The sequence below is a fragment of the Bos indicus x Bos taurus genome, chromosome 18, assembly GCF_003369695.1.
Source record: "Bos indicus x Bos taurus breed Angus x Brahman F1 hybrid chromosome 18, Bos_hybrid_MaternalHap_v2.0, whole genome shotgun sequence".
In the NCBI taxonomy this organism is placed as follows: Eukaryota; Metazoa; Chordata; class Mammalia; order Artiodactyla; family Bovidae; genus Bos; species Bos indicus x Bos taurus.
Window position 1 is genome coordinate 58,099,359 of NC_040093.1, and position 17,419 is coordinate 58,116,777.

Here is a 17,419-nt window from a genome sequence, read left to right on the forward strand (position 1 = left end):
GCTTAGACCCTCCCAGCTCACCCCCAAGTAAAAGTTACGATTGCTTTGCAGGGACCTATTAGACAGTTATAAAAATATCAGATGTCACAGATGAACATTTTTAAGAATTCAGGCAGACTGTTTTGGTATCAATCTGTGCATACCTGAGGAAGTGGATGGGATTGGCATGGGGAGAGAGGAGTTGTAATTGTGAGAAGTAAACTGTTCTGATGGTTTCTAAATGCCAGTGTACAAATGGAACTGAAGTTTTGTGTTTAACTAAATAATAACTGTTTGAATAGAGTTATCCCTTTCTTTCTCATTAGAACACCCTTACACTAAATCTTACCACAAATGAATGTTTCCTTCACTTTTTTTTTAATACAGTCTGTCTGTCTGTAATTATCTTGGTGCTACCTTTTGAAACTGTTTTCTGTATTCTTAACAGTAACAAGTGTTTATCCTTTGAGTGCAAATTTTATTTTGCGAAATGGCTTAAATTTAATTGTGAACTTAGATTTGAGAAAAAAACTTAAGGGTGCAATGTAAGAATATACTCTGTGACATCCTTACTTAGTCAGTCTCTTGGGCACAGGAGGCCAGATAAATGAGTTCACACAGCAGCTTGTTTCAATGTTGGACAGCTCCAGGAAAATGACATCTGCCCCTGTAACTTCCACTTTGATTTCCAGTCCTGTCTTCGGACACATCTCAGAGTCAGTTCGGTTCAGCCTTTCCCATCAGGTGACAGAACACTTCAGATATACTAATGATACTACATTTGTCACACTTACTCTTGATATAGATCTAGAGCTAATTCTGTTTTATGGAAGAAGAGACTTATGTTTCAGATTAAGTAGCTAAAACGATATAACTTGTGAATAGCTGTGTCCACAGTTTTTACCTTCAGACCCACATCTTCTCCCTTCAAATCCATTACTTGTCCTACTTAACCTGGCTGTTCCTTTTATCTATTTTCTCTGTTGTGGGTTTCCCTTAGTTAGTAAATGTTCCCAATTTCATGAATGGCTTCCTGTTTAAACCTAATGTCAGAGCCATCTCCTTCCTGAGCATTCGTCCCAGGGATATTCAAATTGTCAGTGTTCTGGACATGGCTGATCAGGACAAGCACAATACTTTTCTTTTTCTTGATGTAGACAGATACTCTTGTTTCTAGTAATACAGGATAGTGTTAAATTGACTTCTTTGAACCTCAGCCTGCAATTAGTCCCTGTTGAACTTGTAGCTAATCAGAGGTTCTTTGGGGAGTAGTTTTTTCTATCTGAATTTATTTCATTCACAAACTGCTGGGAAGGCATATCTTTCTTATTTTGAAAGTGGGAGAAATCTGTCACAGTGAGAGATTACATTGGGTAGTAACTCTGTTATTTACTGTGTGACCTGGGGCTTAGTTTTGCTATGAAAATATGAGTAACACATATTTTGACCTACAAAAAAGCAATTTCTTATGGTTTAACTGAATTTAAAAAGGTACCTGCTTCCTACAGTTATTGGAAGAATTATGAGACTTGTGCCTGCACATGGTAAGTATTGAACAAATTATTTCTATTGTAATAATATATTGTTATGGCTTTGAACAAATTTTGAAAATAAGAATATGGAATATATATTTGACTTTTGTTCATTTCATAAAATGTTACTTGAGTTATAATAGTGTTATTAGAATAGGCTGTTAAAGATGACTACTGAAAGGTGTCAGCACTCATTTAAATGTGCTCTAAGAACAATGTTATTATTTTATAGTTATACTTTGTATATTATACCCAGGAGTACCCCAGTACATATGCGTATGCACCAACAGTTAGCCGAAGCTGGTGGATGGAAGGAAGGGGGAGGAAGAGAATATCTAACTAAAAAATGGGGTAGAGGCAAGAGGGGAATGATTGATAAAACGAGGAATTTGTTAGGTAAGGGATAAGATAAGTGTTTAGAGCTTTAAGTTAAATAGTAGCTTTCACTAAGAACAAGAAAAGGAAACTCCTATATATGAAACCATTTTCTTATTTGGTATAATCATCTAGGATAAGTAGGTAGAAGGGAAGGTAAGTAGGTAGAAGTACACCATGGCTGTGTGTAGAGTAGCATACATATTTGAAGTAAACTTTTAAGGAAGGAAAGAAAAACATGTACCACAGTATATATTTTTGCTTATACACAATGTGCATATGTGTGTTTTTCTCAGTACCCAAGTGTTTTCTTAAGTGTTTACTTTGCCAATTAGAGAGGGCTTTTCAGTACCTCAGAAGTTTGTTTCTGAACTGTAAAAGCACACATTTGAGGGCTGGTTCATAGATATATGCAAAAATATTTTGTTAAATATACTTACAAAATAAAATTATTAAAGACATTTTCTAGATGACAAAACCAGTGTACGTCTTCTTCAGAAAAAATAAGCAAGGCAGAAGCCAGATAACCTTTACTGTATATAAGTGTAGGTGTATAATATTGTATAATATTAGATGACTTACATTGCTGTACTGTATGAGACCTCTTTTTTCTGAGGCAGAATTTTTATATCATTTAAAAAGATTGTAGTCAGTGACAGGCAAACAAAACTTGAACTTGGCTGCGTTTTCAGTTTCCATTTCAAATACTCAAGTGTTTTCACTTGGCACAATGGCCTGATTTGTGATCTTTAGCTGTGGTATGTTTGTGTGTGTGGCAGGGGGTGGGGTTGAGGTTATTAGTCACTCAGTGGAACAGTGATTTGATACTTTTATAAGTTGAAATCTGAAGTAGTAGGTATAATTCTCTGCAATTATTTGTTTAGTCATTTTTAAGGATTTCGTTTGTCAGGAGTAGAACGTGGACAGGCTGTTTGAATTTCTTGAAACTTTTTTCACAGCTTTATTAAGGCATAATTTACATACTGTAAAATTTGCCCATTCTAAGTGAATTAAGTGATTTTAGTAAACTTATACAATTATGCAATCATTACCACAATCCTATTTTAGAACATTTTTGTCACCCAAAGTTTTCTTTTTGCCATTTGCAGATTAATCCTCACTCTCACCTTTGGACCTCCACATTGATCAGCTTTTGCCTCAACAAATTTGCCTTTTCTAGACATTGCATGTAAATAGAATCATACAGTACTGTCTTTTGAGTCTGCTTTATTTCATTTAGCTTAGTGCTTTTGAGATTCCTCCATGTTGGCACATGTATAAGTTTATTCCTTCTTAGTGCTAAATAGTGTCCCATTGAATAAATAGACAAATTTGTTTATCCAGTACTTGGTTGTTAGACATTTGGATTGTTTCCAGTATTGACTACTATGAATAATGCTATGACCATTCATATATAAATCTTTGTGGGGATATATGCTTTCATTTCTCTTGGGTGTGTTCTTAAGAGAGAAATTTCTAGGTCATATGTTAAGTTTGTGTTTAACTTAAGAAACTACTAAATAGTTTTCTAAAGTGTCCGTACTACTTAACCTTCCCAGTAGCGTTGTATGAGATCCCTTTCCACCACATTGTAAGCAGTGCTTGCTATTGTCTCATTTTTTGATTATAGCTATTCTGGTGGATGTATAGTAGTGTCTCATTGTGGTTTAAATTTCTGTTTCCCTAGTGACTAGTGATGTTCAGCATCTTTTCATGTGCTTAATTAACCATTCCTATATCCTCTTCGGTGAAATATCTATTTAAATCTTTTGCTTATTTTGGGGATATATTTTAAACACTGGATTGTTTGTAAACTTTCTTTATATGTGTTAGGTGCAAATCCTTTGTCATATATGATTTGCAAATATTTTCCTTTAGTGTGTAGCTTGTAGAGGAGCTACACACTTTTATTTTTTAGAGCAGTTTTAGGAGTTTTATTTTTTAGCTATTTTTTAGAGCTAGTTTCATAGCAAATTTGAGCAGGAAGTACAGAGAGACAGACCCCCTAGGCCCCCTCTGCCCACACACACCCTGCCTCTCTCCCACAGTCAGTATCCTCTAAGAGTGGTATGTTAATTACAGTTGATGAGCCTGCATTGACATGTCATCACCCAGAGGGTGACTTGTCTTTTCATTTTCTTAATTTTGAAAATGGAAAATTTTAATAAGTTTTAACCAATTTATTCTTTTATGAATTTTAATGTATCTTTGCCCAACCTAATGGATTTCCCTGGTGGCTCAGATGGTAAAGCGTCTGCCTACAGTGTGGGAGACCTGGGTTTGATCCCTGGGTCGGGAATATCCTCTGGAGAAGGAAAGGGCAACTCACTCCAGTACTCTTGCCTGGAAGACCCCATGGACGGGGGAGCCTGGTAGGGTACAGTCCATGGGCTTGCAAAGAGTCGGACGCGACTGAGCAACTTTATTTCACTCACTTTTGCTCAACCTACTGTCATGATTTCTCCTAGGTTTTCTTTCTTGGAACTTTTAAAAGACTAAAGTAGTTAATTGGTTCTTTCCTTTGGTAATCTCTTCTGGGTCATAAAGAATTGGTTTAAGAGAGAAATGGGTGAATAGAGAAATAGGTGAATGTAACTATAGCAAATACCTCAAAATAATATTTTATCTTAGACCTTGGATGCTAATTTTCTTTTTTGTGAATGAACCAATTAAACCTAATTTCAGGGATTTTTAGCTTCTTGTTTTCATTGTAATAATTACATTTTATGGATAGATCTGCTAAATTTGAAAAAAAAAATCCACATCTGCTTCTTGTTTCTCTTCATGATTTAGATAGATTTTTCTCAGCCAGATGTTACTTAGGAAGAAAGCAGTCTATATTAATTCACACTAATGTGAGACTGACTAATGGCCCTTTAACCCTTATACATTTAAAAAGGATTAATAGGCCAGTTCTCTTCATTGGTAGGATTTTACCTGAATAAAATGGGTTGTAATCTATTTCAGGAGTATGGGAAAAATAATTGAAGTCAGGCTTGTTAACATAGGCAAGCTGTTTCTGGTTAAGCACCTATTTCGAGGATCGGGTCTCTTGAGTCTGCTTTTTTCTGAACCTGCGTGTTCTCTAAATACTCCTGATAACCCACGGAATCTAAGTTGTTGGATAGGAAGGTGAGGCTCAGGTTTAATTTGCCTAAGGTCACCTTTCTTTTCTGATAAAGGTCACTGAAGTTTCTTACAGAAAATAATTTTAGGTTGCATTAACAAATACAGTCACACATATTCAAGACACTCTTGTATCCACAGGTTGCTCTGCTGTGTTCCATCTCCTCCTAAAGATGCATCCTGACTTATCTCCACACTTGCACACTGAAGAATGCAACGTCTTGATTAACTTGCTTAAGGAATGTCACAAAAATGTAAGAGTTCAGAAAATAACCCTGAAACAACAATGAAACCTAGATACAATACACTAATGTAAAACGTTATCTCCATTAATAGAAGGAAATGATAATTCTTAGTTATGGATCTTAGCTTAGTAAAGATTAGCTGTTGATGCTTGTGATTTGTTTTTAGAAACTACTTCCTTTTTATGATGAGTAGAAATCAAGCCTGTTAGTTTTATTAGGGAGCTTCTGAAGTGATACATAGTAGTTACAGTCTATCTTCCTTGACATCTATCATTATGTGCTTAAAGGAAGTTGAAACATTTTTTACAATTACTTGTTAACTAGATTTAAATTATGACTGGCCTCATTTAGCAGGTTTACTTAATGGTTGCTGTGTACTTAGTCACTGAGTCCTGTCCGATTCTTTGTGACCCCATGGACTGTAGCCAGCCAGCCTACCCTGCCCATGGGGATTCTCCAGGCAAGAATACTGGAGTAGGTTGCCATGCCCTCCTGGTTAGTGGAATGGAAATAAAATTCCATTTTTAAAACCAAAATAGTAAATAAGCCCATTTTTGCAATGCATTAAATTTGATGCTTTCACAGATGTCAAAGTTTTTTTTTTTTAATATATTTGGTGTATGAGACAGTTATAAGAAGCATTTGTGTTTTTCTTTAACTTTGCATGATGCATTATTTCCTTCATGTTCTTCATAAACTGTAGATATATCAGATTCTTATTTAAATGAGTAAAATTTTAAGACTAAAAGTGAGGTAGTAAGGAATGTTGATGACCTGTGAAGTCTGATATTTATATTGTTTCAAAGAATGTTGTTGATGACAATACACTTTCAACAAACTATTTCCGCCATACATCTAGATTAAGAATTGATATTGTAAGTCTTTTTAACTTTAGCCATTCTGTGGATGTGTAATAATATATTATTTGGTTTTAAATTGTGTTTCCCTCGGGCTGATGACTTTAGGCATCTTTTCATGTACTTATTGGCCATTAACATAATGTCTTTTGCCCATATTTAAAAATGGGGTGTTTGTCTTGTTATTGAGTTGTAAGAATTCTTTTTATCATTCAGCATACAAAGTGTGTTGTGAATATTTTCTCCCAGTCTGTGGTGTCCTTTTTTATTTTCTTAAAGATGTGTTACAAAGAGCTTATAAGTAATAGTTTACTAGGTTTTTCATTCATTGTTTATGTTTTTTTTTGTTTGTTTTAGGGATCTTTGTCAATTTCCTGGTCACAAAGAGTGCTCTCCTATTTTTTCTTCTGGAAATTTTATAGTTTTAGTTTTTTAAATTTAGGTCTGTGATTCAAATTAATTTTTGTGTATGTTGTGAGGTATGAGTCAAGGTTTATTTCTCTCCCTCTGGATACCCAGTTCCTCCAGCACCACTTGTTGGAGAGCTTTCTTCCCACTACATTACCGTGGTGCTTTTGTCAGAAGTCAATTGCCCATATGTGAACGGGCCTATTTCTGGGCTCTCTAGTCTGTTCCACGGATTTATATGTTTATTCTTAACACAGTTGATTTTGACATTATCTTACTGGGGCCACCTGATCCCATGACTGTTTTGTCCTCTTCTCTGTCTTAATTCACTTGCACTGCATGTAGACCGATCTCTCAGTCCTAAGTTTAATCATTGTTCCCCTTTAATGGCTCCCTTTGCCTGGAGAATAAATTCTACATTTCTTTGTATTTTGAGGCCTTCATGTACTGGCCCCTACTTACACTTGGGCTTGACCACCCTCCTGCCCCGCATCCTTCCTGCTCACTCTGTCTGCAGTGGTACTGGAGCATGTTTCTGTCTTCTAGGCTTTTTTACTTGTTTTTTCCCTTTGCTTAACTTAAAGGTTTTCTCACTGTCTCCACTTCTCACTTGCTTGATAAGGTTTTATCATCCTCCAGGCTTTATTCTGCTTAATTTGTCATTTCCTCTTCCTTTTCTTTCTTGGCCTGGATTCCCTTGGTATAATTACTCTATATTTCAGTAATACTTTATGTATTATTTCCAACTTTATGGCAGTTACTCTCACACTTTTTAGTCTCAGAACTCCTTTACATTCTTCAGAGTTATTGAGGCCCCCAAAGAACTTTTGTTTATGTGGGCTGTATCTATCAATATTTGTTGAATTAGAAGTTAAAACTGAGAAGTTGAAAAATATTAATTTATTTTAAAATGACAATAATAAACCATTATACATTAATAGTTATTTTTCATAAAAAAAAGACCTTATTTTCCAAAACAATAAAAGGGTGAAAAGAATGACATTGCTTTTACATTTTTGCAGTTCTTTTTAATGTTTGGTTTAATAGAATACAGCTGGATTCTCATATCTGCCACTTTGCTCAATCTGTGCTGATATTACAGGTTATGTAGCCTCTGGAAAAATCTACTGTACCCTTGTGAGAGAATGAAAGTGAACAAAACAAATAAGATCATCAGTTATTAGGAAGATGGATTTTACCTTCTGAAAAGGTTTTGAGTAGTCCTGGGACTGCACTTTGAGAACTGCTGCTGTATGGTGATCACTTCATATTTTGTCTCTTCCTTCTGACTCTGAGCTATGAGAGTGGGGCCCAGGCCCACCATGCTCACTATTGTGTCCCTAGTGGCTGGGACACTGTCCTCCAGACCCTGGTTGATTCACTTATCCAATCAGTAGCTCTGCCTGTTTGCTCTCTAGAAATAGACACCAGGCACTGGAGGCTCATGCCATGGGTATACAAAAGAGGTACAGTCCAAGAGCATTTCTTTTACTTTTCAACTTTTTATTTTATATTGGAATATAGCCGATTAACAATATTGTGATAGTTTCAGGTAGACAGCAAAGAGGCTCAGCCATACATATGCATGTATCCATTTTCCTCCAAATTCATGGATATTTCTTTTATCAATGCCACTGGGGCATTTGTGGGTTTGTTTTTCATGTAACATCACAGAGTATTATTCTCATTTGGGCTTAATGTTGAGGTGAAAGTGAGAGTATAAATTAGCTTTTGTCTTGAATTTTTTTTTTAAATTTTTTTGTTGTCTTGAATTTTTAAAATAAGATGTATGAATATGGGATGATATCAATAAATATAAAGTAAAATATGAAATATTGTGTTACATTCTAAAAATTTAATCCTGTCTATTGTTTTTGTTTGGCCAGAAGGTGTATGAAAAAGCATTGTCCCTTTGTATTGTCAAGGAGGTAATTTATGCACAGGAATTATTTATCCTGAAAAGGTCATTAGGTAATCACTAGGAAACCTTAAATCCTTGCCAGAAAAACTCTGATCATTTACTCAGTGTGGACAAGAAAAGTACCTTTAAAGTGGTAAAGAAATAGGGAAAAAAGAAATAGCATGACTATTACTAATAGCATGACTATTACTAATTATGTGTTGTCTGGTTTCCATGAAAGCCTTAATTAGAAAGAAAAGGGAAAAAGTGCTTATTGTTACAAGTTCAGCATTTATGGCATGTCATTAAAGGAGATCACCATGCTCTCTGACCTGGCCTTGAAAATGGCGATGTGCAAACACACTAATGGCAAAGCAGAGCAGACTTTGAATATTAAGCATTGATTTCCTTTTATTGTGAATTAGTGACTTGTTTATATGGCCCATACAGGCTGTGTAATATTAGTGTTAATGTGTTTTTAATTTATTTTGATGACATAGAGGCAAATGAAAAATGGCTTTGGCACCAAGCGTTTCATAGGTAACTCTTCTATGGGACAGGAGTGTTTGCTCATGAAGGAAGTTACTGTCAATATGGCTACACTGCATTTGGACATCACTCTGTAATAGAGGATGGATAACATGCCCCTAAAGAAAAGATATTAGGTAATAAAATGCTTTTCACTAGGGCATTATGAGGTTTTGGCAGGTTAATAAGCTTCTCTTTTATCAAAGAAAAGTCTTTTTTATTTTTCATTTCTACCTATAGAACATTTCTTCCTTTTTTGTAGGAATGCTAGGGTAAGCCCATTTATTTGTATATTTTGTACTTGTGGGTTAACTGTTTGATTAACTATTAGCCATTTGCTTATTGACAAGGTGACACATTAAATATTTCAATTCTGAGCCAGAGACCTTAACATATTATGGGATGAAATATTTTACCCCTTTTCTTCCTTTTAGCACAGCATTCTGAAATTTTTTGGTCATTGCAATGATCTTGATCGGGAGATGAGAAAATGCTTGAAGAATGAGGTAAGGAAAACATTAAAGGATGGAAATGGTTGAGCAGTAGAAAAGACTATTTTGGAGCAATATTATTTATTACTACCATTATTAATTTTTTTTTTTGGCAAGTTTTCATATAACACCAAAACTTGACTTTATAGGTATGTCTTCCCCTAAAGTCAAGAGGAGAAATGAAAGCGTCTTCTGGGGACAATCTTTTGGAACACTGCTGATTTTTTTACATGCACATAAATGAAAGCAACTATCTTAAAATAATCACTGTAACTCCTCTGGATAAATTTTAAGGTTTGAGAAGTTGAATCTGTACAGCAGAAAGAATTGTTGATCAGCTTTTAGCTCTAGCAGGTAACTAAAACTCTCTGGGCCTCAATTTCCTTGTATAACATGAGGAGGCTAGATTTAGGCTCTTTCCAGCCTTAAAACTTGGAATTTCTTTATAATTATAGTATATACAGCCCATAGGGATCTAGTTTGACTTGTTTGGAAAGACTCATTTCCTGAACATAGCTTTAGGCTATGACTTGGGCTTGGGCAAATAGCCAAAGTTTATTGTCTTTTTGTAGGTACCGCAGACTGAACAGAGTGCATTTTAAATCTTTGAAAAGAAATTTAATTCCATTTCTGTTTTATTCATCAGAAATTTTTTGTCCAGAACCTTTAAAAATATGTAACTACTAAAAATCTGCCTTCCAATTTTCATTTTCTGTACTTTTGAATTTTCTCCCCACATGAGCCTCATATCAAAAGGTATTAGATATTTGAAGACATTCAGCATCTGTCTTCAATCATTTTTTCCTGGTTTCTACTTTGGGGCTTTTTTCCTCCTTTCTTCCTGGAATCCCTTTACAGCATCTTTACTGTTTGAAGAACTTCCTGGAATTCTGATAATTTTCTTCATGTGCACAAATGGGTATATGTTTTAAACTAATTTTTGAAACACTTTTTCTTTATATGTAAAGGGTATTTTGTATGGAAACTAAACCTAGGGCTCTCTTCCTTTTTTATTCAGATTATGGAAAAATAAGCCCATACTGTTTTATTTGGTATAGGTATTTATTTCTTACATGCTTTCAGTTGTGTAAGATAGCCTTTTTCCTAAGTTTAGATTTTTTTATCCTCACAGTTTAGTGATTTTTGTCATTGGTTTGGTGATTATATCTTCATATGAAAATTTCCCACCCAGGTGGTCCTGAACTGTCAGGAACTATTTGGTAGAAGAATGTTGGTAGATTTAATCCTTTAAATTTTAAATTCTTATTTTGTCCCAGTTTGTTTTTGTATAAATTTCAGATTTTCTCCTTGACTACTTTCTAATCCTCTCTGTGGTTTTTATGTTGCTTCATTTCCTGATTTATAGATTGTTTTCTATCTGTTCTTTCATCCTCCAGTTCTCCAAACCTGTGCTCATTTATTTCCTCTCTGCTTTTAATGCTTCCCAGTTTCCCATTTACTGCTCCTAATGCTCTCCTACCATTTCCTTCATGTGTCATTTAAGTACTTCATTCTTTGAAGCTTTTAACTAGAAAAAGGATCTGGCCAGTTCTTTCTGACCCTCTCTTTGCTGCTGTGTTGCTGCTTTTGTCCTTTTTATTGAAATAATCACTAATACTACTTTTGCAGTGTCCTCTTTTGTTCCTGTTACTTGTTTGGTTTGGTTTCTGCGTTGTTTGGTGGCATTTTGTGAATAACATAATAGTCACCCTTTGTATCTTTTTTTTTTTTTTTTATTCAGGGGCCATCTTGACTCCTTTTGGAGATTTTATAACATATATTTTAATATAAGCTCTGTCTCAATTTGCTCTATGACTTATTTTATTGGCTACAAAATACTGTCTTCTGAAGACTTACCTTTAGAATCCTCTTTCCAAGCTGATTTTAGAGGCTTCCTATGATATGAAGAGAGATATCAAATATTTTTTTCAGAGCAGGTATCCCTCCATGTTCTAGAATTTTCTTCTTTAACCTTTTAAAGCAGTAAAATGCCCTTCTCCCCCTAGCAGTCTATGAGGAAAATTAATGTAGGACAGATAAAAGGAATGCTTTTGTTAAAGAGACCTGGTGCTTCATCTGTTATTTGAAGTGGCCCTTTGATGAGGAAAAAAAGACGTTTGAAAATTGCTACTATTCTAGAAGATATGTTAGAACTCTTGAGTCAAAACTTTAGACTTAGAAAACTTCTTAAAGATTATCCAGCCCAACTCCTTATATTTGAGGTTAACTGGCCCAGAAAATCAAGTAAGTACCTCAAAGATGTGAATGTCAGGCTTAGGGGACAGGAGCTGGAGTTCCTGGTCAGTGCTCTGCCACTGATCTTTTGTTTTTTTGGCTTCTTTCTATACCTGATGACTGAAAGATTTTAATGTCCAGCTGTTTACACACACTCAGTTTTTTCAACTTGAATCTGCTTTTACTTTTTTCCCACTCTACCTAAGAACCCCTCTTGCACCTTTAAAATATATCTTTATTGGTGTATATATTCTAAGCTTAGTATGTAAATAGTAACATAATCTGCTGTCTCTTTTCTCTCCCCTTCCTTTTATTTTCTAGTACATGGAAAAGAGGAACAAGAGCAGGGAGCTTGGCAACGCAATGCGAAAGAGACTTTTTAATCCTCCAGAGGAATCTGAAAACTAGATCTTATTTTCACTGGATGCCTTGCCTGAGAGAAGACCCAAAGACTCTTGGTTGGTAACTGAAGGAATCCTGTTGCATTTGGTCTCTAAAATCTTTTGCATGGAAAGTGACCCATGAGAAATCAAGCCTTGGAGAAGTATGGAAACCCTGGATCTGGAATGTTTGTCGGGCAGAGCTGTTTGTACCCTCCCTCCTCTACCAACGCATCTGAGACTTCTGTTTCTTCCCTTTGCCTATGACCTGTTAACATTTGAGTACCTTAACCTTCAATAAAACTATTGATTCTGATCATATTTCCTCTGTTCTTTTAGACTCTTGGAATTAGGGCTGAATGGTGCCATTAGACTTCTCTTTTTGCAGTGTGGCAGTTCTGGAGCCTAAACATTGAAAGCACAGCAAGAGTTTGGGGAAATCCTAGCTGTGTTAACTCTATGAAAATGTTCCAACTTGATTGTTTTTAAACTGCTGTTTTCCAAAAGGTTACATGTTTAACACTGATAAAATTGCTTCTGGCTAGGATTTAAGTCTGAGCAGACTTAGCTTCTCCATTTGGTTGAAGGGCCCACCCTGGGTGCCAGTTATTTCCTGGGCCTGTGTGCTTCCTTTTTGTTGGGGGCAGGGTTCTTCTTCCCAGATTCATTTTCTAGCAGCCATCCTGCCAGTGTTCCTTTGGCCATGCAGTGTTTCTGAGACCTGTGAATCTGGAAGCCAGCTTCCAGTCATGGCCACAGCAGGGGCTTGAACTTCCTGTTGGATAAGGTTTCAGCAGACTCTGAGCCTTGAGTTCCTTGTAGTGAACTCTGTGTACATGTATGGTAGGAGGCCTTGTTGAGCATCAGTGTTTACTAGTGATTTCCCCATCGCAAGAGGCATTGAAAAGGCTGGACATTCATTTAGCAAGGGAGTTAAACAGGGTAACAGAGATTCAATGAAGATATGGAGGAAGAAGCAGAATTCTGAAGTCCCTTTTAAGGTTCAGATTTATGAGTATTTATTCAATCACCCCTTCTCCTCCCAGCCTCCCTGAGACCAAGTACAGGTACAGAAGTGAGACGTTGTATCTTCAGATGGTTGTAGTAAGCTGACAAGTTAACTATTACAGTAGTATAGTAAGTACCATGATTAGTCAGGTGTCATGGAAACACAGGGCATCCATGCCCAGCCTTTAGGAAGAAGCCATTCTAAGAAATCTACTTAGCAAAGATAACCTTTGGCAAACAGTGAAAATGAAATACATTCTCAGGAACTTAAAGTTGTTTAACCTGAACAGAATACGAGAACTATTAGTAAAGGAAGACCACAGACAGCTTTGAATTCTGTTGCAATTTTATCTTCAGTGCTCTGATAACCACGTGGGGGTTTAGAAATGATGATTAGGGATTTATGGGGGGCCTTAGTTGGAAGGATGATGTGTTTTAACTCTGTACTTCAGTAATATTTTGGTTATGGTTTGGGACATAAATTGAAAGAGATGGGAGATTGTACCCAGGAAGACCAATTTGGGTTTTGCCCCAACATAAATGAGAAATTAGGGCTTGAGTTAAGGGTTTGGGGATCAGGGGTTTGAGGGAAATTTGGACCCAGAATCAGCATTTCTGACTAGGTGGACAGTTTAAGAAGAGTCCAGGGCAGCCTCAGCATTTGATTTATGTTTCATCCTGATGGTCCCTGCCCTGCGTGGGAGGGAGTTCAACAGAGGTGTGGTGTACAGTGCTGAGTTTGCAGTATGTGTGTGTAGGATCCAGGTGGAGATGTATGCTTTTAGACTTCTGAGTGTTAGAACCTAGAGCTTATTAGGATCACAGACTAGAGCAGAATGGGGAGATGGCAGCATGCAGGTGGCAGCTAATGCTCCGTTGGCCAGTGTCCGTAGTGAACTGTGAATGTTTATAGAGCAGAATGAAACCTTGGGGTCACTTAATTTTTTAAAACGTGTATAAGTAGCAGCTTTCTATGGAGCATTCAAGCAATTTGTAAGTTTTACAGAGTAAAAGTTAGGCATCCTCCTTTATACCCCAATATTACTTGACGCCCCAGACGTCTCTGTAGCTGTCAGTTGGGTGAGTTTCCTCTATACATTTACATAGATATTTCAGGTCAGGAGAAGCCCTGTGTGCGGAGAAGGAGTAGGCATAGAGTTAGAAGATAAACCATAGGAAAATGTGCCTCAGATTGTCAAGGGCGTTATGGAGGAGGGAGTTTCATTGAGTCAAAGTAGGGCTGAGGTGCCAGTTGATTTGGTTCCTCTGTCTTGTGTGACCTTAGAACAGTGTAGTGTGGGGTGGGGAGAAGTGGGTGGAAGCCTAGGTGGAGCTGAGGATTCAAGCACCTTTGAAAAGTCTTGGCTCTGAAGAGAAGGGCAGTGTTGTATTGAAAGATGGTCTTCAAAAAAATCAGAGGAAGGTGGGGAGTGGCACTTGGGAATGGATATATGTTGAAAGAATGCCAGAAAAGAAGGATTCATTTGTGGAGTAAAGTTCTTTGAGGCTGTGAAAATGAATGAGGTTCAGGGCTCAGGCTGACAGTGATAATATTTTTTTCCAGAAGGCAAATTAGAAACTTTGAAAACTTGAAGCACTATAGGAAATGGTAAGTATTCCTTTCACAGAGCAATAAATACCTATTTATGCAGGATGCAGTGCTGTTTCTTCTACAAAGAATTAAGAGGTTCTTTCTGAGCACCAGAAGCTCAGACACACTAACACGGTCGCCAGTGATAAGCTGGTAGATGTTTCATAACTGACTCTCAGGAAAAAACAAAGAAGTGAAACCACTCATCTGTAGCTTTTGCCATTTTCCATGGTGTAAAGTCCTGCCATGGCAGATTTTAAGGTACCCAGTTGACCTAGCTGAAGGTGGGTAGGGAAGAGAGGTGGGCACGGGGGTCCCTCCTGAGCTGACACCCACCCCCACAACATCCACTGCTCCACAGAAGGAATCACCCTTGATTGCCCCCTGCTTGTCACCTTTCCCACCTCCAGTGTTTGGCGAGTTGAAAGTACCTGTAACTGAGGTGTACGCTGAAGCAAGAGTGTTGTGACTTCTGCGGCAGGGTAACTTCAGTCCAGGACTCCTGGAATCCAGAGTGTCCGGGGCCTGCCGTTTTGTAGAGGAATGAATAACCATTTGCCAGGTGAATCAGGAAGGAAATGAGACCCGCCTCTGCCCTGAGGGTTGGGTTTGTGTCCCAGGAGCTCAGATGCCTCCTGCCCTCAGCCCTCCTCTCCATAATCACACCGTGATAGCCGTCTCAAGGACTTTGGGGATCTTCCTGGCTGTGTGACTTCTCAAGTAGTGCTCAGCCTGAATTTCAACTCTTAATTTTAAAACGAGGTTCTCAGACTAGTATACGGTGCTGTTTACCTCAAGCCGACAAAGCACAAGTAATCAGTGGGAGAAAACTTTGTTTTGTAATTTAAAAAAATGCTATGACTGTGAGGGGAAATTTAGCCAGGGCGTTTTTGCTGTTTTGTGTCATTTTCCCTTTAAAGTTCCATCCCATCTAGATCTCAGCTTCCTACCTTCATTTCTCTTTCTGACTGCTATAAGGCACCACTTTTACTCATGGGGCTAAGTCATATCCCTCAAGAGTATGGAGGCTAAATCGAGAGTCACAAATACCGCTCAGAACTCCTCTCCTTGCTCTGGTCTGACTTCCCTCTAAACAACCAACCTTCTTTCTACTGCTGGGGAAGTGCTTTTCATGTCCTGCCCTGAATATTCCAGCTGTTCCTAATTTCTGTACAGTAACATGCACACGTAAGGCCTTGGCCATATGAACCCTTTCTAGTTTTCCAGCTCCTTCTAGGAAGGGAGTTTGTGAAGGAAAAAATGCTCTGGAGCTGGCACACAGTGAGCAAGGGAGAGAGGAGGGATTTTCTTCATCTCCTTCAATAGCTAAGTAGTCTTACTTAATACCTTCCTTGTAGTAAATCCTTTTCTGCCATCACATACTACCCTCTATCCTTTTTAATGTACTTTATTATATAAGTTATGTGTTTTATGCTCACTGCTAGTCTTATCTATTAATATATTTCTAGTTATTTTTGTTGTCTGAAACATGTTCTTGCAGATTCCTCAAGAAGGTCTCATGGAAACAGTACTCCCCAGGTTTTGGCATGATGGTAACAGTTTGTCTGTACTGTTAAAGAAGGAGTCTTGATTCGAATGGTTTTTCTGACTTAGTATGAAGTCTTCATTGCCTTTGCATAATATTAAACAAATACTATGCTTTCTGAGATTCCTTGGCTTTCTTCTTCCATTTTTATCTGAGCCCTCACTTTTCCATGTCTCTGTTATTCTATCGTGCTCAGCTTTTATCCTGCTTCCTGCATTTCCTCCCCAGGGTGGGATCTTACCCTGGAAAGAAACCCTGGAGGATGGGTTTTGAAAGTCCACAGAGGCTAAACTGCTCCACCCCTTTTCACACTATCCATGGACCCTTTTTTAAAAAAAAAAATTGTTTTTAATTGAAGGATAATTGCTTTACAGTATTGTGTTGGTTTCTACCGACCATCAACATGAATCACATGGGTCCCTTTTAACTCACCCACTATTGAAGTAAGCGAAAACTCACGCAGTTGCAACTGCTAGTCTCAGATTGGCTTGTCAAGCTTCTCCATGAATATTCGTTGACTGTTTTGGGTGCTTCAGATGCCCTATTGCCTCTCTGTGCTTCTTACCATATAGTAGATGCTGGTACCTCACAGCACTCTGGAACTTGATTTGTCTTCTGTTTTTGTGGGTGACCTGTTTATCTAGTTTTGTTGTAAATGTTGTTCATGGGCCTTTTTGTTTATTTGTTTTGGTATTCTTATCTAGTTTCTCTGTTTTTATGTGGGGGTTTGGAAGGATCTACAAAAAATTTGCTCCACAGCCACCACCATCTTTCCAGAATTTCCTGTCATTACCCATCATGTACACCTGATTAACAAAGGCTAGAATTAATCAGTATCTCCTGAGTAGAATGTACTTTAACCTTACCGTTACTTTCTATGTAGAGATGTCTCTAGCTTTTTTAGCCCTTAAGGTGGTGATTGTTTTGGTTTTTGACTTCAGTGTGTGTTTAGGTTTGCCATGGGTTGCTTGTCATTCCATCTTCTATCCCACTGCTTCTAACTTTAATTACTTTCCTTCTGAAAAACAAACCTCTGAGGCTCTTTTAGTCAGTGTCTGCTAGTTGTAAACTCTTTCAGAGTTTGTCTGAGAATGTATTAATTCTGTGCTCACCTTGGATGGTATTTTGGCTGGGTATAGAATTCTAGGTTATCATTTTCTCTCATCATTTTCAAGAACTTTTCTTACTATCTTCTGACTTACTGTTTCAAATTTTTTT

General features: G+C 37.3%; 1 protein-coding gene across 2 annotated transcripts in view; it reads left to right on the top strand.

Annotated features, from left to right (window-relative positions):
• CMC2 (C-X9-C motif containing 2) overlaps nt 1-12,377 on the top strand; it is a 14,510-nt gene extending 2,133 nt beyond the window's left edge. Inside the window, exons 2-5 of one of the 2 annotated variants that reach the window (XR_003506264.1) lie at nt 5,154-5,266; nt 9,385-9,456; nt 9,591-9,795; nt 11,998-12,377. Coding sequence is in view for 1 of the 2 variants with exons in the window: in XM_027513955.1 (XP_027369756.1) it covers nt 5,186-5,266; nt 9,385-9,456; nt 11,998-12,084 (240 nt within the window). In the remaining variant the exon portion in view is untranslated. The remainder of the gene's footprint in view (nt 1-5,153; nt 5,267-9,384; nt 9,457-9,590; nt 9,796-11,997) is intronic. The other variant, XM_027513955.1, reaches the window with a different exon arrangement.
• Nucleotides 12,378-17,419: the final 5,042 nt, after the last annotated feature.